We start from the raw sequence: 22,044 nt of genomic DNA on the forward strand, positions 1-22,044 counted from the left end.
GGAGCGGCCACTGCACTCCAGTCTGGGTGACAGAGTGAGACTTCAACTAAAAAAAAAAAACCCAAAAACCCCCCCAAAAACTTCAGTCACCTTCAAAGTACTCTCTGTTCGATGCAATACACCTATTGAGCTGCTTTCTCCATTGCTTAAAACAGTTTTTAAGCTCGTCAATTTTGACACCTTTTAGTGCTTCTGCTATTTGTTCTTTTTGTGTGTTTCACCTCTTTTACACCGGCAAAAACATTTCCCTTTGAGAACTTTTTTCATCTGGAGAAACTAGAAAATGTCGCTATGGGCAAGATCAGGTGAATAGGGTGGGTGGGGCACGGGTGTCAAGCTGTTTTTGGTCAAAAACGGGAGGGCCTTCCGTGCAGTGTGGGCGGGAGCATTTGTAAATCACCCATCGTAAAAAGGGCAAACATGCTGAAAGCACCTTAAAAAAACATACTGAAGCTGAACCCAACCTCTCACAATGCTAGCTGGTACACTGATGCTGGTGGGTTCCTAGAACACTCGCCTCATGGGTGAAGCCTGGATTGCAAGGGGCTTGCCCTCCGAAACATAATTTTTTTGGGGGGTTTCCCTCCTTGTAGATGTAGATTTCTTAGCTGAAGGTTAAAGTTATGCCCCAACATGTGCACAGAACCCTTCGGTAAAGACTCACTGGGAGATGTACTGGTTCCAAGTATTTTAGGAAATCTCTGTTAACAGGCCAGTAAGCTAGTTGGACAGAAATTTCAGGGGTCACACACAACAAAAAATGCAGTCTACAGAATTAGTTCAAAACAGTCGCTAAACAGATAACAGGAACAAACCCTCAAGACAAAGGAGAATCTAACTTCCTGGTGTTGCCCCATCCCATTATTTTAAAGTACAAGGCATGCAAATAACCAAAGTAATATGATCCACACATACAAGGAAAGAGAAGTCGGTAGCTCCCCAAGGAAGCCCAAATATTGGATTCACTAGACATAGACTTTAGATAAGCTGTTTACATATGTCCAAAGGACTGCAAGAAGCCATATCTAAAGAACTAAAGATGAAAATGATGTCTCATGAAAGAGAAACTACCAATAAAAAGACAAATTATTTTTAAAGGACCAAATAGCAAAAGAAAAAATCCAATGATAGATAAATTGAGAATAGCCTGAGGAAAAGACAGAAAAAAAGAATGAAGAAAATGGACAGAATCTCAGAGACATGTGGGACGCCATCAAGTGTACCAACATATGCATAATGAGAATTCCAGGAGAGGGAAAGAGAGAAAGAAGTAAAAAAATCTGAAAAATAATATCCCAAAGCTTCCCAGATGGGATGGAAAACATTAATGTACAAAGAGAACCACACCTAGATACAACAAAATTAAAACTGTTGAAAATAAAGACATATAATTTTTTAAACAGAAAGAAAGAAGCAGCTTATCACATATAAGGAGTCCTAAGTAAGATAAACAGAGACCTTTTTCTTTTCTTTTTTTTTTGAGTTGGAGTCTCACTCTGTCGCCCAGACTGGAGTGCAGTGGCCACTCCCGGCCACCTCGGCCTCGACCTGCTGGGCTCCGGCTATCCTTCCGCCTCCGCCTTCCGAGTAGCCAGAATTACAGGCGTGCGCTACCAAGCCCAGCTAATTTTTTAATTTATTGTAGAGATGAGGTCTCGCCAAGTTGCCCAGGTGGGTCTCGAACCCGCGGGCTCAGGCAATCCACTCACCTCAGCTTCCCAAAGGCGCAGGATCACAGGCTGAGCCACTGAGCCCGGCTGAGACCTTTTTCAAAAGCCATAAAGGCCAGAAGGCAGAGGGATGACAGACATATATTAGTTCATGTGATACTCACAAAAATCTATCTATCTGATCCTCACAATAATTATCCTACCTTAAAGATAAACAAAATGAAGTACAGAGAGGTTGAGTCATTTGACCAAGGTCACACAGTTAATGAGGAAAGAGGTCAGGATTCACACTCAGGCGTTTACCCCTGACATTCACCTTTTTAGTTGCTACATTATACACTTTACAGCAATCCACTGAGTAGGTTCTCTTCCTACAGGTGGTTCTTATTCTACAGGTATGACCACCAAGGCTGAGCATAGCCTACCCTAGACAACCATCTAACAAGTAGAAATTTATCACCCAGACCCCAAATCTAGAGCTTCCTTGCTCTCCAGTTCCTTGTCTTACTCTTCACTGTGCGTGCAAGCTCAGCTCCTAAATAAAAGCTGTGACCCAAGGGGACACAAAGCATCCAGCTTCTGACATGGCATGGTCTGAGGGCCGCTGGGCAGGGAGCTCATGTGACAAAGGCCACTTCTCAGGGTTTCATTCGGCTCCAGAGTGCTGGGGACTCTGAGGGCAGGCGTTGTCCACTCTGATTTTTCTACCCCCAAAGAGTTTCAGAAGGACGTCTGTGCCCAAGATCAACATCCGAGGTCAATCCCAGTGTCTCCAGAATAAGAGTAGGGGCTTTCTCAGTCACCAAGAGAGACTATGTGCCTGAAAACCCGGATGAATCCCTAGAGAGGTCATCCCTGCCTTGGGATGGGTACAGGCTCCGCTTCTTTAGGGAAAGGCAGCAGACTGCCCCAGTACCCGTCTGCCTAGCGCCCCATTTCCCTAGTGGTCCATCTTCTCTTCTAGTCTCAGTGCGGGGATTGGGTCAGAACGAGAGAGTATGATGCCACAGACCCCAAGCATTCCAGGAGCTCCCCTTGCCACCCACCTGAACCCATGCTAGATGCCCAGGCCATAACTCGGCTTCTCCCCTTATAAGCTCTGAAGCTCTGGGGTCAGGTCTTGGGGATTTTTTCAGCCCATTTTATCAAATTCTTCAGAGTGGAAGGAGGGGGCACAGTACACAGAAACTATTGTTGGGAGCTGGCAGAATTTCTTTTATCAAAGGCTGAAGACAACACTGGCACAAATGCAAGTAAGAAGCTTCCTTTTAGCCCTAAAGCACCAGTTCCTTTGGTTTTGCACAAATCAACACATTATCCTTTTAATATATTAAAGTCTTCGTGAATTGACATAGTACATTGACATGTTCTCTGTGATATCCGAAAGGCATTTCCTAATCCTACAAATTGTTCCAACCATTAAAGAAAGATACCTATTAACTCAAGTTAAGCTTGGAGTTAAATGTGGCTCTAGTTCTTTGAAATTGTCACACTGAACGCGGTTCTGGATAGTTAGGAACTGCCTTCCTCAGAATATTTTATTAGCCAGACTATGCCATCCCCCTGAGCTCACCATACTGCTAAGGAATAAGTCACTTAACATTTCTAGGTCACTGAGTCTATTTTTTTGAGTTGGAGTCTCACTCTGTCGCCCAGACTGGAGTTCAGTGGCCACTCCCGGCCACTGCAGCCTTGACCTGCTGGGCTCCGGCAATCCTTCCGCTTCAGCCTTCCACGTAGCCGGAATTACAGGCATGCACTACCATGTCCAGCTGATTTTTTTATTTACTGTAGAGATGAGGTCTCGCTGCCCAGGCTGGTCTCGAACCTGCAGGCTCAGGCAGTCCACTCACCTCAGCCTCCCAAAGGTGCGGGATTACAGCCTGAGCCACTGAGCCCAGCTATGGTCACTGAGTCTTGCAGAAAAAGGTATGTTAAAATTACTATAAGCCATTTGCAGAGACAGAGGAGACTGGCGGCAACTCAATTCCTGCCATTCCAGATCATTGCCCTGGTGTTGGCATCTCTGCCAACCTGGTCCAAAGCAAAGCTGCAAGCCCTGAACCTTGTGCAGGTGTGATGGAGGTCAGGGCAGGAGGTGGAGGGAACACATGGGGGCAGAGGCAGGAAGGCCCAGAATTTGCACTGGATTGTCACTGTCCCTTTCTTCCTGACCCATGGTTAAGACGGGTTCATTGCAGGTGGCCTTCCTTTTTAAGCTTCTCCGGATGCTCAGTTTCCCAGATACCACCCACCTGGACAAAGGGACAGGGATGAGGAGGAAGGGGCTCACAGTGGGGTCTGTCCATCTTGATGGAGCCCTGTATCCTTCTTGAGTGACACTCTCTTGGTGTGTCCCGAATGAGCCCTGGATCTAATGTGCCTTCTTCACTATAGGGGCCATCAGAGACCATGAAGGGGCTTGTGGTCTCCAAGGGACAGCCACGTGGCCCTGGGGGGATGTTTCAGGCTCAGAGTGGAAGACACCGGCCCTCCTCATGTGCTGAGACCAAGAGACAAGACAGGATCAACTCATCCCTTCTTAGTTCCCAGTTCAGCCATGTGGGAACAAAGTCGAGGCTTTCAGATGCCCTGAAAAGGAACTGTACCTGCTTTCTCCAAGCCCCACTTGAAGACATTTAATGGAGGGAAAGAAGGAGGGGGAATATTGCATCTGAACCATCCAAGAAAAGTATCCTCCCAGAAGTGCACAACCTAGCTCCATAGACATAGCCTGTCTTGTGTGACTGAGCTAAGACAGTGTTTTTCCAGGCAGCCGACTGCAGTGGCAGTCTGTCCAGACAGAGCCCGGTGTTTATTCAGTGAGGTTTTGACAAGCCAAAAGCTACCTGCAGAAGGGTTGCCTCAGCCACCCAGAAGGACCAAACAGTTGTGCCCTGGCATGGCCCTTGATGATCTTTATTTCACAGCCTTCCCTGGGAAGGATTTTAACTTATGGATTGAGAGTAGTCAAGGAGGGGGCTGACTATGAAATCCACTCGAATTCATCCAATTCTGACAACTGAAATTGGCCCTTAAAGAATGAAATACAAATGTTCCTTTGTCCAGAGGTAGACATATTAACACGTGTGATATAACATGAGCCATTTTGAAGCAGTGACTCAAGGGAATCTACGGCTGATAATCTAACACATAGAAGAGGTTTGCATTCTGCTCTAAAATTGCACTGGATGATGAGAGAGAAAAGTACAGTATCAATTCTGATATCACCACCAGCATCTGGCACTCCAGGTGACGCAGTTCAAAAGGACAGCGACTTAAATATCGAAGTGTGCAGAGAAGGCTGTTTACCATGAGGAACATCGACTGCTGCTAAGCCAGACCCATCTTCAGGGGTCGTTTCCTTCCTTGACCTCAGGAGAGGTACAGCTCTGACTTTGGGGGTGGGAAGGGATAGGAGACCAGAGCTCATGCAGCAACCTGATGGTTTACGTCAGTTAGAAGGAAGTCTTCGCCCCAATGACAGTGTTGAATTTGGAAGCACCTTGGGTGCATTTCCAGAAAGAACTAGGCATCAACCACCTTATGGCCATTCCAATGTAGACTGGTGGTGTCAAAATGAATCCTCAAAATAAATACCATCTAAACTAGGGGAAGAAGCCTATTTCTGCTATGGGTAATGGACCCACAGGAAAAAGAAATCAAAGAAGGGCCTCACACAAATAAATAAAAACCTAATTTAGTTTTGTAAATAAACAGCAAATAATATATTCATCTATAATATATTCATCTAATTCCTAAGTCAGGAGTGAAGAATATTAAACTGAATTCAGTAAGCAGTAAGACCATGCTTTGATTTTATAGTATGCCTAGTTATGAAAGAGAGACGGAAGGAGAAAAGTGGAAGGAACATTCTACCGAAAGTCAGTGTGAATTTCTTTGCACTGAGCCTCTCTCCTGCCTCCGTCAAATCCAGGTTTTTGGTCTGATGGTCCACAGACCTTCGATGGCTTTTATGACAATTATCAGGTGGCCAAGAAGCTTTTGGGGCACAGCTTGTCTCTATACCCGCAGGTACTGAGGGCTTGACGAAATGAGGTGATGGTCGTTCTAGCCCTCACATGGAGTTTCAACCTGTACCATGGCCATCAGGAAGGAACCCTTTACAGGACATTGTAAGAGGCCTGGAACAGGAGTCCCCCACCTGGATGAGCATCAGAATGCTTTTGAAAAACGCTGCATCCCAGGTCCCATCAGTGAATGCAGATAGGGCTGGATTCTGATAAGAAACACAACGCCAGATATTGGATCGATTCAAGGTTTCTCAGCCTCGGCATGCTTGACATTTTGGGCTGGATAATTCCCTTTGGTGGGAGACCTTCCAGCGTGTTGTAGGATGTCCAGCAACATCCTGACCTCCATCTGTTAGATGCCAGGAGTGCCCCTCTCACCACCAAAATGTCCTCAGACTTTTCCCAGTGTCCCCTGTGGGGCAGGATCGGCCCCAGGTGAGATGACTTTGGGCTACCTGTTGATCACATGGCCTGTGCCTGTTGACAAACGACTTGAGCCTGGGCCTCAGTTACCCCATCTGCCATCAGGTCTGTGGACTCATCCAGCCTCAGCACCCTGAAGATCTCCCAGCCTCTTAAGCACCCCCATTCGCCCCCTGAGATTTTTCTCTAAGGATCAGAGACAGAAATATTGATCCGATGCAGGATTTAGGAGGAAGATGGGCTGTCAGAGTCCCGCGTGCCCAGTGAAATGGTGCCATACTCTCCTCTAAAACTCTGTCCCTGATCCAGGCCCTTCTCTCAACTCAAGGCTGTCTCCCTCCTTTGCAGAGAAGAACTGCTCCTACTTCAGGCATTTTAACCCAGGCGAGAGCTCGGAGATCTTCGAATTCACCACTCAGAAAGGTGAGTTTGGGGTGCAGGGGGGCAGGGGTGAGAAGGGGATCCTGTCCCGTGCCACTGAACTGGAAAGCCATTTGGCAGAAAGCACTGCCTCCCTGACACCTGATGGGAAGCAGCCTGTCCTGGTGTATGTGAGCAGCAGCTGTGTCACCGCCCCACTCCCCAACGGTTCCAGACAGCTGCCCTTCAGCTCCAGGCCCCTGGAGCTCCATCCTCGGGGCTGGGGGAGCTTGTGAACACATTTTCTGGTAGGCTGCTGCCCAAGGGCAGCTGCTGTGGCAGGAGCTATGGAAGTGGAACAAGAGCTTGGAATCCCTGGGATGGTCTCCTGGGCTGGTGGGTCCGAGTCTGGGGGGCAGTCTGAGTCCCTCTCGCCTGGAAATCCCTCCTAGAAAGCCAGGAGGCCACAGTGTGTTCTGGGGCCTTGTGGGATTGACAGAGCTCAGGTGCACACCCAGGCTGGGAGTACTGACCAGTGTTGAGCTCTCAGACAGCTGCAAATGGTGTGTGTGGGCACACATAGACACACACGCACAGACACATAGACACACTGACACACACACACACACAAGCGCCCACAAGGACTAATGCACAGACACACACACTAACATCCACAGACTGATACATACAAACACACTGGCAGACACACACTAACACGTAAACTGACTAACACATGGGACATACACTAACAGACACTAATTCACACAGCCAGATAAGACACACACACTAACACACACAGATACACACAGTAACACACACAGACTGACACACACAAACACACTAGCACACACTGACAAACACATTCGGACACATATAAACTCATAGATTCTCACGAGGGACATACAGACAGCAATGCACACAGACGTACAAGACACACACTAACACACACAGATAAGCACTAATACAGAGACACACACGGTAACACACACAGACTGACACACAAACATCCTGACACACACTGACAGGCACACATAAACTGGCAGAATTTCATGTGGAACACACTAGCAGACACTAACGCACACAGACAGACGCACACAGAAGATGCACAATAACACACACACACAGGTGCTAACACATAGACACACACACTGACACACACTGACACATAGTAACATACACACAGACATACACCAACACACAGAAGCTGACTGGTCCTCATGGGGGACACACACTAGCAGACACCAACACACATAGACAGACACACACTTACACACTCTGACAGACTCACACGCACTGGGCTACTCTCGCCTTTCCAGAGGCTCCTTCTCACCTCCCAAGAGCCTTGGCCGGCTCTGCCACACCTGGGAGGGCTCTGCTCTAGATAAGTCTCCAGCTACCTGCCTCCTACCCGAGCCTGGGCCTCTGCCCCTGTGGGGACCTTGAAGTCTAGAGCACTGAAAAGATGGTGGATGGAGAAAGTCATGTCAGCAGCCTGGCACACGCCAAACCTGATTGAGACTTAGAGAGTGACTTGGTCTCTGGACCCGTCCATTTTCTCATGTGTGAAGGGGAATGTGTGTGGTGGTGTCACCAGCCTGGCTGAAAGTACAGCAGTCAGGCTAGAAGGTCCCGGGCTGAGGCCGGGTTCTGAGACGCTCTTGTGTCCGCAGAGTACAGCATCTCGGCTGCCGCCATTGCCATCTTCAGCCTTGGCTTTGCCATCCTGGGCACCATCTGCGTCCTCCTGTCCTTCGGGAAGAAGAGGGATTACCTGCTGAGGCCAGCATCCATGTTCTATGCTTTTGCAGGTCGACTGGGGACTCCGCCCGTGGGCCCAGTTTGGGGGATGAGGTCACAGGGGAGCCTCTGCTGTGCTCTCATGCCTACTCAGGATTTGGGCAGGGAGCATTTCCCAGGCTCCAGCCTCATCTGGGAGCCAACTTGGTCAGGCCCTCGGCATCTCAAGGTGGGTTGGAGGGCAGTTGGTTCAATCCTCAACACGACTCAACCCTCAGGGAACCGGAAAACTTTCTAGAGAGCAACTCATGAAAGAAGGAAAGGGCTGCAGTCACCCTTCTGAGGGATGTGGGAGCCGTGCAGTGGGCAGGGAAATTAATCACTTTTGCAGGTTGCCAGTTAGACTCTGTCTTGCAGCAGTTTCCCCCCCAAAGTGTGTCACTGCCTTCTCCACCCCACACGAAAGGCCAGTAGACGCAGGTTGGGGTGGGCGGGGCCAGGCATCCCAAGGTCTCTGAGAGTCCCGGCTCTGCTCCCAGGTCTCTGCATCTTTGTCTCGGTGGAGGTCACGCGGCAGTCGGTGAAGCGCATGATTGACAGCGAGGACACCGTGTGGATCGAGTACTATTACTCCTGGTCCTTCGCCTGTGCCTGCGCCGCCTTCGTCTTCCTCTTCCTCGGGGGTCTCGCCCTCCTGCTGTTCTCCCTGCCTCGGATGCCCCAGAACCCCTGGGAGTCCTGCATGGATGCTGAACCCGAGCACTAGCCACGCCTCAGCCCAGAACCCTCCAGAGAGGCGGCGGGAGTGTCACCTCTGCCCGTCCCTGTCTGCCCATCCCACGACAGCCACAGGCTGCTCCCCTCCCTGGGGCCTGCTGGGCTGCGACGGGCTTCTCTGAGAACAGAGCACGAGGACGTGAGTCTACAGCTCCCCTAGCTGGGGGAGGCAGGGCCAGCAGTGGACAGGTGTTTGGAGAGGCCCAGCTTCCAGTGAAGCTCAGAGTTGTCCCCGCTGTGCCAGTGGTCCGTGACAAGCTGGCTCCTGTTGCCCTGTATAAATGTCACAGGGACAACCTGTGCTCACCTGCCAGTTCTGGGTGCTCTCTCGTGTGAGTAGCCAACCCCTCTCTCCTCCTCGGTGACAAGTTGCACCTCTCAGCAAGCCCGGCATCCCCTCCTTGGCTTCAGGAGCCCTGAGAAACATTTCTAACTGGGTAAAAGTGGACTGTGGCTTAAAATAAAAGCTCCCAGAAAGTTTTCTTTTTCTTTGTGCCTTGCATAGACACTTCCCAGATTCCTGCCCACACCCCAGTGTCCCCCGACCCTGACTGAGACGGGCTGCCAGGGTACGTGGAGGACTTTTGTGAGGATGTGGAGGAAATCAACATGGCTCTAAGGTTCTGAATCCCACTTGTGTTCCTGGGTCCTGGAATTGCTTTGGGGAGAAGCTTGAAGCCCTCGGATTGAGTAAAGGTGTTAAAAATAGGAGGGGCTATTTCAAGTCAGGCATGTTAAGCGCCCAGTGCCAGCACAGCAGCAAGGCAGCCAGCAAGAGGGGTTGGGTTTCTGATGCTGAATTTTTGTTGCAGAGAACATCAGGAAGCAGGACTTAGCGGTTAGTCGCACGTTACACAGAGCACTGTGACTTGTGCTGTTTTGAAACACCTTCCAGAACCCCGGAGGGCAGACACTCACCTGGCCTTTAGAGATGGGTCAGAGGTGGATGGCAGACGGGACCCTTGCACTAATTGCCCTGGACACTGGGGGTCTCATTGGAATTCGTGCTTTTACAGCAGGGGTGGGCAAGCTCCAGCCTGTGGGCCAAACCTAGACCACCACCTCCTTTTGAATGATTCGCAAGCTAAAAGGGGCTTTTATAGTTTTAAGTGGTTAAAGAAAATCAAGGGGCTCAAACCTGTGGTCCCAGCATGAGGCAGGAGGATTGTTTGAGGCCAGGAGTTTGAAACCAGCCTGAGTAGCATAGTGAGACCCCATTTCTACAAAATATATTCTAAAAATTAAAAAGAATAAAAAGAAAAGTAACATCTCGTGATGTGTGAAAACTATATGAAACTCAAATCGCGGTGTCTGTAGCTAAAGTTTCATTGGAACCAGCCATGACCATTTGTGACTACTTTTGTTCCAACAGCAGCCCTGAATCACTGCAAACCCGAGAGCATTTACTGTCTGGGCCTTCATGTGGTCCCTTTTCTGAAGTAAAACCGTACACGGGTCAGAGCCCTTGTGGACCATTCCTATCTGGAAGGTGAGGGAAAAGGCACTGCTCATTCTTTCAACTCACTGCAGCCTAGAAGATGGAGAAGGCAGGAGCCTGAGTCTGTATGTGCCGGGCAGTGGCCGTGGCAAAGCTTGTGGAGATTCTTCCCTGGTGTCTTAGGGCTCTGGACTGGGCTGCAAGGGACAGCAGAGGGGCACTCATGACCCAAAGATGCAAAGGTCGAGTCTGGAAGCAACTCCTTCCAGGTAAAGGTGAACAGGAACATGAAAGCCCTGGAATTGGGGCTGCGGGTTAAGCATAAGAAGGAAGACAGAAAGTTTCATTCCGCAACTGCCATTTTGGAGGTCAATATTATTGTTTGATTATTATTTTTACTTTTCGCAGAATCAGACTGGTGTGCGTTTTACATTTCCCCATGGGTGCCTATGTCTCTGCCCAGCCCCAAACACTTCTGAATGGAACATCCACTAAACACAATACATCTGCTTCCCAGAGTTTTAACTCTTTTGAGAGAGCCCTACACATGCCTGGAACCTCAGTGCAGATCAGGGGGTTGAAGGGTGGCTGCCTGAGGACCACTCATCCTGACATCTGCCCGGCTTCTGTGGAGAAAAAGACGGAGCAGCACAGCTGTTAGGCTACACTCCCAGCAGGACCTCCAGAATGTTAGGTCAGGCCTGCTGGAGGTGTGGGTGTCTGGTGTGCGATCTGGTGCCACAAGAAAGATGCAAAGAAATGCACAGAAGTTAGATTAGAAAATGTAGTCTATTTAGAAAGAAAATTAGAGAGAGAGAGAGAGAGAGAGAGAGAGAGAGAGAGAAAGGATTCGCCTCTCCAAGATAGGAGAGGAGACCAGAGCTTAGGAAACGTGGACTGGCCATAGCTCAAAGAGCACATGGTCACACCATAGCTTAGCAAGACAGTGGCAACTGGTTGCTCATGGTTGAATGCTTTTAAATATTCCCCTTGATGGGGACAGGTTGTTAAGGTGATTGGGTGGTGGTCTGCCTCATGTCATCACAAAGGGGACAGGTAAGCGCAGGCGATAGACAACAGACAGATGGGTTAGTCACATGATTGCTGCCATGGTGGTGGGGTCTGTCTGTCACAAAGGTCATGAAGGGTTGATTAGGTTAACTTGGGTCATATGGGTGGAGGCAAAAACTTGAACTAGAAAAGCTAATTAGTACAGAACAAGCTAGGGAGGGAGGTTGTAAAACAATTATCAATAGCTACCTCTGAGAAACCAGTACTGTCCTTGGCTAGTGATCAGAGGTTAAGTTAAGTGAACAGCTAGAAAAACTTGAGATTTAGGCAATGTTAAAATGACTGCTCATTGGGTATATTAAATACATGTCATGTCCTTTCATTTGTGTGTTAAATCCATGCTATGTCTTTTCAACAGCAAAATGGAGCCAGATGCTAACAAACAAATTGACCAAACCAATGAGGGCAAACACCTTTGCCCCCCAGGCCTCCAACTGCTGCTTGCCAGGAAGGAAATCCTGGTGGAAAGGAACGGGCAGTCAGCCAGCCTTGTTCCAGCTGAGTCTGGCTAAGCACCGACGGCCCCACTCAGCCTCACTGCTATAGTCCATCCAGGCCCTACTCTGAGGACTGGCTGGCGCCCAGCCACAGAATGGCAGTGTGATTTGCTCTAAAGCTCACAGTTGGCCTCAGAAACCCATGTCTTCTCACTCCTTGTTTGGAAGTGTGCAAAATTAACAATCGCCAAGCCATGATGTTCCATAAAGCACTTTCATTCTCTCAGGGTTTCTATGTCCATCATCTTGTGAGGAACATAGCAGAACCAGGACATCAACATAATACACATGGTGTTTTTAAAAAGTTGTGGTAGAATACACATAAAATTGCCGTCTTAACCATTTTTAACTATATAGTTCAGTACTGTTAAGTATACTCACACTGCTGGGCAATTACTACCACCATCCATTTCTGGAACTCTTCATCATCCCAGACTAAAACTCTGCACCCATTAACTCCCACTCTCCCATCTCTTAGCCCCTCACAGCCACCATTCCACTTTCTGTCTCTATGAATTTGGCTACTCTGAGAACCTCAGGTAAGTAAGACCATACTGTACTTATCTTTCTGAGACTGGCTTATTTCACTGAGCATAATGTCCTCAAGGTTCACCCATGTTTCAACATGTGTCAGAATTGCCTTCCTTTTTACAGTGGAAGAGTGTTCCACTGTGCATTTATACCACCTTTTGGGTATCTGTTCTCCCACTGATAGACACTTGGGTCATTTCCACCTTTTGGCTATTGTGAATAATTTTGCTGTCAACACAGGTCCATGCTTCCTTTGAGTTCCTGCTCTCAGTTTTTTTGGGTATACACTAAGTGTGATAACTTAAAATCGAAATTAATGCAAAATATCCACAAGATCAAGATTTTAAATAGAGATAGTATCCATATTACTGATTTTTTCCTTTGTGTTGTACTCTTATGACTGAAAATGGCACTAGAAGGGATCCATAATTATTCCCATAGTGCAGAGAAGAAAACTGAGGATCAGAGAATGGTCTGTATACCTGTGTAACTTTTGCCAGTGCAGGAGTTAGAATCAAGTCTCCTGGTTTCCCATATGTCTGACCACAGCTGCTTACCGATCTTCACTTGATCTCTACCTGCGTTATTAGAGGGACCAAAAGACGTCATACTTTCTTTCTGGCTGACACACTGTAGGCTCAGAGGTTAGGGTTTCTCAGGGCAATTTGGCAGGCAGAGGGGCTAGGGAATTGAGACTGCTGATTGGTTGGGGATGAAATCATAGAGGTGACAAAATTGTCTTCATGTATGGAGGCAGTTTCTGGGTAGGGTTCACAGGTCATTGATATAGTTGGTGTCACATGATCTACTGGAATATCTCAGACACCTACCCAAGTGGTTTGATTCTTAATCCTCCCTTGAAATTGAAAACTTCAGGGCTCTCTCTTTACCTCTATTTTTTCCTTGCTTCCCTAAAAAAGAGAGGTTTTAATCATATCCTGCTACAATATTTCTCCTATCAGTGTGTCTTGCCCCCTTTTTACCAAATATTTTTTTTACAAATCCATTTCTAATTTATACCCTGCCTGCTTTCAGGAAAGATGAGATGTGGAGACAAGGTATTAATAAGCCCGTGATGTGGAACATATCTATTAAACTGATGATTAGTATTCAGGCTAAAACACAGCTGTCCCTGGCCTCCTCAAGCCTTCATTTCACAGTTTCACTCAATTGTAGCCACTGAGGCCCTAAATTAATTCTCGCACAAGGCATTGATCCTACACAGTGGAGAAAGTTAATTAAGGTCATTGCCATTACAGGGAGTGATGGTTTCTGTTCTTTTGACTTTGCTCCTGATGAGAACTTTTGCCTGAATGTGAAAGTTCTGGCGTTTTGGAAATCTTCATCATTTGGGGTTTAGACTTGCCTCTCTCTTGGCCCACAAAGCAGCCCTAGTAATCCCATGGAGAAATGGAGGATGAGGAATTTGTCTGCAACCACAACCTGAGAGTTCTTGGCTCTGGGTGAGACAGGGTAGTGAACACAGGTTAGTCATAGATAGATAAATTTCCACCAGGTAGGTTTTGGGATGCATTCAGACATTTTTAAAATTAAATTTTACTGCAGGCCAAGCTGGCAGACTTCCCCATCTCCTCACCAAATCAAAAGAAAACTCCATCAGATGCAAGACTAAGGCAGTCCAACCTTTCAGTTCATGGTTTAGCATAATCATCACTAAGAAACTTTCAGGTTCTCGGCTGAAGGCAAAGACAGAAGGCCAAAAACCAGCCCTTAACTGTCTAAAGCCACAGAAATGATAGTAAGACCACTTTTTGGTGAAGGAAACTTGTGGATTGGAAACATCTGACAAGTCTCCTCCAAAAGACCACCCCTTCCCTTCTCTCCTCTCATCAGGAGCCCAGAGATGTCAATCTCCAGAGTGGTGGTCTCGAGGCTCTGCCTTCTATAACATATCAATCATTGTGAAGGTATATCAGGTTTACTGTAAAGAGCAAAGGCGCAGTTTCTTTCCCCTGTGCCAGCTCTGGCAAGTCACCCTGTCTTTTCTCTTTTCTTCCTGTAATAAGCTATGTTTGGAAACTTTGCTGGCGGCTCTAAAATTCATTTTAGAAGTGAACCGAAGCATCCAACGGGCTTTGCGCCACACCCCACCAAGCATCATTAACATGAGGAGCTCAAAAAACACATTTCCACATCACTGACTTAAACAGTGAACCCAGTTCCCACACTACCTGGCCAGGCAGATACAATTGGAAGCAAATTCATGCTGGGTTTCAGAGGGCCTCAGGGTGGCCAAGCACGTGATTCAAAATTCTAATGAGGTAGATAAAGACAAGGATGCGGTTTACCTAGAAATGTCTGAGAGTCAGAGAGGTGATGATATGCAATTCTCTCCACCTAGTGGGGCGGAAAATGAGGAAATGGAAACAAAATAGCCAAGACCTATGTGGCATCAGTGAGAGGCATCCAGCAAACCCAACCAAGGAAAAATGGGAACGCAGACAAGACCAGAGTGATTAAGGAGAGGGGTAGGGTTGTTACAGCCTCCCAGGTTTTTATGCCCACCATACAGAAAAGCCGATATATTGAGACAACAGTCAGTTGCAGTAGAGAGTTTAATAATCGCAAAGCAGCCAGGTGGGAGGACAGGAGCTATTTCACAAATCTGTCTCCCCAAGAACTCAGAGGATAAGAATAATTTGGTAGGCAGGAGGACCGGGAATTGGGACTGCTGGTTGGTTAGGGATGAAATCATAAAGGTTCTGAGGTTGTCTTCATATGCTGAGTCAATCTCTGGGTGGAGATCACAGGCCATTGGTATAGTTGGTGTCAAATGGCCTACCAGAATGCAGAGACTGGAAGAGTATCACAGACACCAGTCTTAGGTTTCACAATAGTGATGCTATCTTATAGGAGTAATCAGGGAAGTTGCAAGTCTTAGGATCATCCACTATGTGACTCCTAAACAAAAAGCAGTTAGGGAAGCAGACTAGGAAATAATGACTGGTTACTGTTTAGTAAAGCTTACACCTTATCCGAAGGCCTGCATGAAAAATAAGTTCTCCAATCTTGCAGGCATCCCCAGGGGCTAGGATATGCATAGAGGGAGAAAAGATCGAAGAGAAAAGAAAATAATCATAACAAACATATTATGATATAGCTGTATCTGCATCTTAACAAAATTTGGGTCCATTACCCCACTATAATTCTTTGTGGTCTTTTACTCATTTTTATGAAGTTGGTTTCAAAGCTGACTGAGGCCAAGGGGCCTGCATGTCAGCTACCCAAGTCCAGGTGTTGAACTCAAAACAAAGCTATAGAGTCCAGGAACACCAAGGAAATGTGGTTCTGCAGGATCCACAGAAGTGAAATTTGTGTCTGACATAAGGTGCATGAAATATGGTTGAGAGAGGCTTCTGCTTTTCCCAGCTATCTTCAAATAGTTAGATGAATTTTCAAGACCAGGAATAGCACCCTGTGATGTATGTGAGGGCCCAACTCCACCCTTGGTCCGAGGCCTCGTCTGGTCTCAGAGTGGCAAGGGCGCTGGCACCCTCATCACACAGTGGGTGATTGCTTCCCTCAGTATCTGCTTCCCACTAAGGCTGCGAACTCTGAAAGCAGAAATTGGCTAATCCATAGCTACGTCCCAGGACCTGGCACACAGTAGTTGCCTAAAAGAGGTAGAGAGGGGAGGAGGGAGGGAGGGAAGGAGAATGGGAGGGAAGAAGGATGCAAGGGAGGGAAGAATAACACTACACATTGCTTTGGGGGAAGAAATAGAGATTTGTGAGCAGGATAAAAAATGAATGGGGTTGTTAATCAGCAGAGTAGGCCATTGAAAATGACGAGGACACTGGTCCACACAGTTTCATGCCAAGGCCTACTCCTCCACTGCTCACATTGCTGAGCCCTTCCTATGTACTGGGGCTGTGGGTGAGAGCCTGGTGGCTTAGTAGAAAGGTTCTAGAGGAAGGCAACTGGAAAACTTCTCTGGGCCTCAGTTTTTGTATCTGTAAATGTCAAGCCAGCTCATGTTAGACTAGAGTGCATATTGGAGTGGCTCATTTTCGAGGTTCCTCTAGTTCTGCTGCTCTCTGGATCTTTTGATACAGAGAAATCCTAGATAATGCTCCAATAGTTTGGAAACATGACTCAGGCATTTTAAAAATCGCCATAAAATGTACTTGTATTAGTGATAATGATGGCATTTAACCAGTGCCAGGCATTGAGCTGAGCATTTTTATGTCTGTTTTCTTTCTTAAGCCTCACAATAATCCACAGATTAGCTATAATTATTCTTCCTACTTTACAGATGAGGAAACGGAGACTCAGAAAAGTTTATTACCCATGGCCAAACAGCTTGTAAGTGGAAGTACAACGAACTAGAGCCATATTCATCTCAACTTTTGGAGCTAAGCTATTAGTCCCCTTGCTGTGGAACATGAATTCAATCTCAGAACTTCTGAATATACATTCATATCCTAATCCCAGGGACCTGTTGCTTTATATGGGAAAGGGACTTGCAGGTGTAATTAAGTGAAGGATTTTGAAATGAAGAGGTTATCAGGAAGTATCTGGGTGGGCCCAGTATAATCAGAGGGGCCCTTATAAGAGGTAGGCAGGATAATAAAAGTCAGAGATGAGGAGACATTGTGGCAGAAGAATAGATTGGAGTGATGCAGACACAGACCAAGGAAAGCTGGCTGATGGTCTCTAGAAACTGGACAAGGCAAGAAAGGAGATTTCTGCATGCATAGAACATGTCCAGGAGGGAATGGACTGGAGGGATGCCTGCAACGATGCTGCAGGGAAGAATTGGAAAGCACAGTAAACCTCTGGAAGCAAGAAAGGAGAGCACAAGCACTCATTGGCCATCTGGTTCTCTGGCCTCAAGTGTCCCCAGCCAAAGTGACTTGTTGAATTTGGCTTGAGCCAGATTAGTGAGACTAAACCAGCTGTATCACCACAGCAGGGCCCACTGCTGCACATCTCTGAGTTGAGATGAATTTCTGAGCTAGAACACACCAGCTGACTTTAAAAACAGAGAGATTTTTAGAAGTGCTTCACCAGGATGTACAAGACCACCTTTAATAACACTAGGTTAGGCCGGGCTCGGTGGCTCAGTCTGTAATCCCAGCACTTTGGGAGGCCGAGGTGAGTGGATTACCTGAGTCCACAGGTTCGAGACTCGCCTGGGGGTAACTTGACGAGACCTCATCTCTAAATCAAAAATTAGCTGGGCGTGGTAGCACGCGCCTGTAGTTCCAGCTACTTGGAAGGCTGAGGCAGAAGGATCGCTAGAGCCCAGCAGGTCGAGGCTGCGGTGGCCGGGAGCAGCCACTGCACTCCAGTCTGGGTGACAGAGTGAGACTCAAACTCAAAAAAGAAAAAAAAAATAACACTCAGTTACAATTTTTTCCTCCAAACAGTTGACCTTCCACCCTATTAGCTGAACTAACTCTGCAGGAATTATTGTGAACCACCTTGAGCTTTAATTCACCAAGATAAAGCCTATTTGCTCAGCCACCTTCCAATAACCCCCTTTTACTTTTGTCCCAGGTTACTTAACTTGCTTTAAACCTGGTCCCAAAGCCAAGAGGATTGAATCTGCAAAACTTTCACTAAGAAAAAGAGGCGAGTTAGAACACCCACTTCTGTTTAGCTTTGTAAAAACATGCAGACACCTGAATTCTAAACAGATGAAAGTCTTAACAACAGGTAGGTTGAGGACCAGGAACAAAGACAAGGCCTCCTACTCTCTTGACGTGAGGCCTCCCCCTTAGGTTTCCTGGACCTTTTGCATATAAAGGAAACAAAACTCAGAAGACAAACATTTCCAAGTTTCCTTTGCAAGGTCTCCAACCCTATCAGGTACTCTACTCCTGCATCCAGATGGCTTGTCATCAGTGTTTCTATTCACTTATGGAAACACCATAACAACACCAAAGCCATACTCTCCCATGGCCCCCTTAGCAGGGGAGCACAGCACAGAGTGACCAGCTGGTCATGTCCACTCCCAGAGTCTTTCACTAGTTCCTCCAGATAATCTATCCAGTGCCACTTTGTTCTCAAGGATTCGCAGCACAATTTCCTGAAACAGGGGTTCAAATCAATTTGCAGATCTGCCATTTTAGTGAGCTAAGAGTGAGATAATACCATAGGTTTTACAAGCTGTAGCCTCTATTCAATTTAATTACCTTCCTCTGCAGATTTAAAAATCAACCAGAGCTTTAGATAAAGGTGGGGTTTTATCACGTTCCCAGAACACTAAATGGCAGGTATATACCTACAGGATAAGCTCAAGTAGGCAGCATCCATCAAAATTGACATAACCATGGTGAAGCTGTCAAATTAAGTGTTCTAACAGTGATACTGGTAAGACACAAATTCCTCGTGAATGTTCATGCTTTGTCAATGCTTGGAGAGCCAGGTGGTGTGGGTGGGAATGTCACTGCATAGGACAGTTGAATTCTCCTTCACTCCAGTCCATCACTCCTGCCAAGTGTTGTCATCTGGCCACCCTGTGTTGTCAATGGATGTCAATGAGGAGGGCAGAACATCTTCAAGCTCTTCTCTGGATCAAACCCTGAGATACAGTTCAGCAAGTGGTCATTGGAGGCCCACTATGTAAAAGGCACAGGGTTGGTGAGGGCAGTTGAGAGGTCTGAGGACATGAACATCCAGTTGAAAGTTCCCAAACTCCCAAACTACAACACAAAAACAGTGATAAGGGAGGTATAAAGCTTAGTTGCAGGCACAGTGACAAAGGGGGCTAATTCCAACAGGGCTGGATGTGGAATTTACACAGAGTCTTGAATAATAAGTAAAGTTCTACAAAGTAGCCTTGGAGGTTGGAGAGTTGAGGGCTGAAGGGCATACTCCAAACAAACTGACAGGTAAGAAGGTCAAGGGCTTGTTCAGGTAGTAATGGTGAGTGGTCTGCTATAGCCTGATTCAATGCTCAGAAACAAACCTTGAAGTGCCTCGATGTCCAGCTAACAAATTTAGGATATATTGGAGAACCAGTGATGGCTTATCAGAAAAAAAAATGGCACGATCTGATCTGTTTCTGAAAGGTAACTGGCTGCAGTCGGTGGGGTGAATTGGAAGCGAGTAAAGCAATAAACACTGACTCTTCCAAGTCTCAAGAAGACATTCATCCATTCAGGAGTTGATTTGTAAGGAAAGCACAGTGAAATTCAAGAAGCACAGTCCTCTTCAGCTACTTAGGACCAGCCACAGGGGAATGTGGAGGTTCCAGTCTAACCTGGTCAAGGACAAACAACCTTCTACCTTGCCCTGCTTCTGCTAGCTGGCTTTCCTTCTTCACACCTGACCTGCACTCCACACAGAATTTTCCACCTTGCAATTTTGGTGAAAGGCTGTGATTATTTTATCAATTACATTTTTCACACTAACTTCCACACTAATACCATTATCAGAAAAATGCTTCAAAGAGCACCCATATGGCACAGGAACCAATTCTTGAGAGTGCCATATTTGCATTTTCCCACTGACTATGAGGCTCTGGGTTGCTTTATCTAGAGCAAAGGACAGTGCAGGGAGTCCTCTGCATCCATTTGATTTATATGTAAAGGAGTGTTTTTCTTTCCCAAATCCAGAGAAGATGTCATGTTATATCAATTCATCTCAAAGAAAACAAGATACCTAAAACACATTCAGTGCAATGGGTATGAATTATACATTGTCCTTCTGAAAGGTTGACCACCCTATCTACTTACATTTACAAACTTGACTTGCAATATATTCGAGCTAGATTTATGATGCCACATTAATGGGATATTAAAAATAAAATAGCTAGTGCACACAAAGCCATCTAGGACCCGCAAATGCTTTTCAAAGTCACATCATGACAGATGCACAGAGTTATTTTCCCAACAAAAACAATAGCTTGAGTCAGGGTAATTTTCTGCACAGCCAGCTTCCCCCCGCCCAGATAGCTGGATTAATGCCTGTCACATAATGCTGCAAAGTACATAATTATACCTATATAATATGTAGGTATAAACTAGGTTTACAAGTTCCCAAATAAATTCTGGGATGCACAAGCCCACCATTTACAACCAAGTGACTTGTTAAGAGTAATTCATGGTAATTTTTAAAAATTCATAAAAGATTCATGCTGAATGACAGTTTGAAAAGGGCCCATTTTCTCACTGACCACTGGTGAATCTTACACTATCAGGTAACACTTTAAGCCTTCAGGACTTTGCTAGCAAATTTTGGGGGATTTAAGAAAAGTCACAAATTTCTGGAAACTGGAGTTACAACTTTACAAAGTAACATTGAGTTCTCAGTAGCATTTATTAATTTTGCCATTTAATATTATGAATAATATCAAAGTATTATACTTAACCTCTGTCAGACCTTTGATCTAAAAGTAAAAGAATGCAGAGAATTAGGGTTCACATATAATGAACAAGTCTCCAAATTATATTTGATTATAGTGCATCTTAGTTGTAGTAATAAAATATATTTTGTGTTACTGTGACACATTAAAAAAAAAAACTTCGCCAACACAATGATCACACTGTAGGAATTATAAACTTCGAAGTTAAAAATTTGTTCTATGGAATTAAAATAGCAAAAGTAATTCCAAAACTAAGCTAGAAAATAAGAGTTAAAGACAAAGACAGAAGACAATAAAAACCCTAGAGATTGACTTTGGAGTTATTTTACGGTACAAAGTCATTTTTACTTTTAAGGATAAATTCTTTAGGTATTTGAGACTCTTAGATGAAGTAGCATTTATTGTAAAGAAAATAAATAATTTTATTATAACTTCACCATAAATTCTTCTTAATTAGATGTCTGTACAACTGGTACTTTAAAGACATGGAAACTGTCAACTTGGTATTATACAGCCTGTCTTAGACTTTTCAAAATAAGGCTTATGAATTTGTATTAATTTGCTAAATAGTTGAGCCTATGAAGTTAGCTAAACAAGTATAAATAAGAACTGTATTCATGAAGCATTAAAAAAATTCTGTGTCATTAATAACATCACCGTTTAATGCAATGCAAAACTTATTACCTTTATAATTTAGAAAAGTATTTTAATCGGTGTGCTTACCTAAGATATAGCTACTACATATAACCAATACATTCATAGGGTTTAAAAAATCAGGTCAAATGACTGGCACAAAAATCAGATACAGTACAACACCATATACATGGATTTACAAGAAATAGGCATGATCTGGATATATGAAAACCCAGTACTCTTCCTCTGTAACCAACACCTTGGGACTTCAACTTGGACAAAAGAGCCCTCTGACCTACTAAAAAATATAAAAAGGTCTTCATGTACAACATATCATGCAAGGCTAGGTGTAAATAAACCAAAGCTTCCTATAGGTTGGAACGACATAAAGGAACCTGAGCTGAATATAGAAAAACAATCCTTGCCAAAGGTTAGTGGGACTTTTAGGCGGGAAGTAGTGTGTTTTAAGAACTCCAAGCTGTGCATTCTAGGATGGTCATTTTGTGCATTTCTATGTCTAAGGTATTCTATATTCTGC

At 45.7% G+C, this 22,044-nt stretch overlaps 1 protein-coding gene across 1 annotated transcript in view; it reads left to right on the forward strand.

Annotated features, from left to right (window-relative positions):
* Positions 1–8,992, forward strand: part of CACNG1 (calcium voltage-gated channel auxiliary subunit gamma 1) — an 11,341-nt gene extending 2,349 nt beyond the window's left edge. Inside the window, exons 2-4 of the mRNA XM_008052586.1 lie at positions 6,476–6,550; positions 8,158–8,295; positions 8,764–8,992. Of these exons, the coding sequence (XP_008050777.1) occupies positions 6,476–6,550; positions 8,158–8,295; positions 8,764–8,990 (440 nt within the window). The 3' untranslated portion in view covers positions 8,991–8,992. The remainder of the gene's footprint in view (positions 1–6,475; positions 6,551–8,157; positions 8,296–8,763) is intronic.
* The last annotated feature ends 13,052 nt before the right edge of the window (positions 8,993–22,044 follow it).

The sequence above is a fragment of the Carlito syrichta genome, unplaced genomic scaffold (assembly GCF_000164805.1).
Source record: "Carlito syrichta isolate Samal-C Ts95f unplaced genomic scaffold, Tarsius_syrichta-2.0.1 Scaffold283059, whole genome shotgun sequence".
Taxonomy (NCBI): Eukaryota; Metazoa; Chordata; class Mammalia; order Primates; family Tarsiidae; genus Carlito; species Carlito syrichta.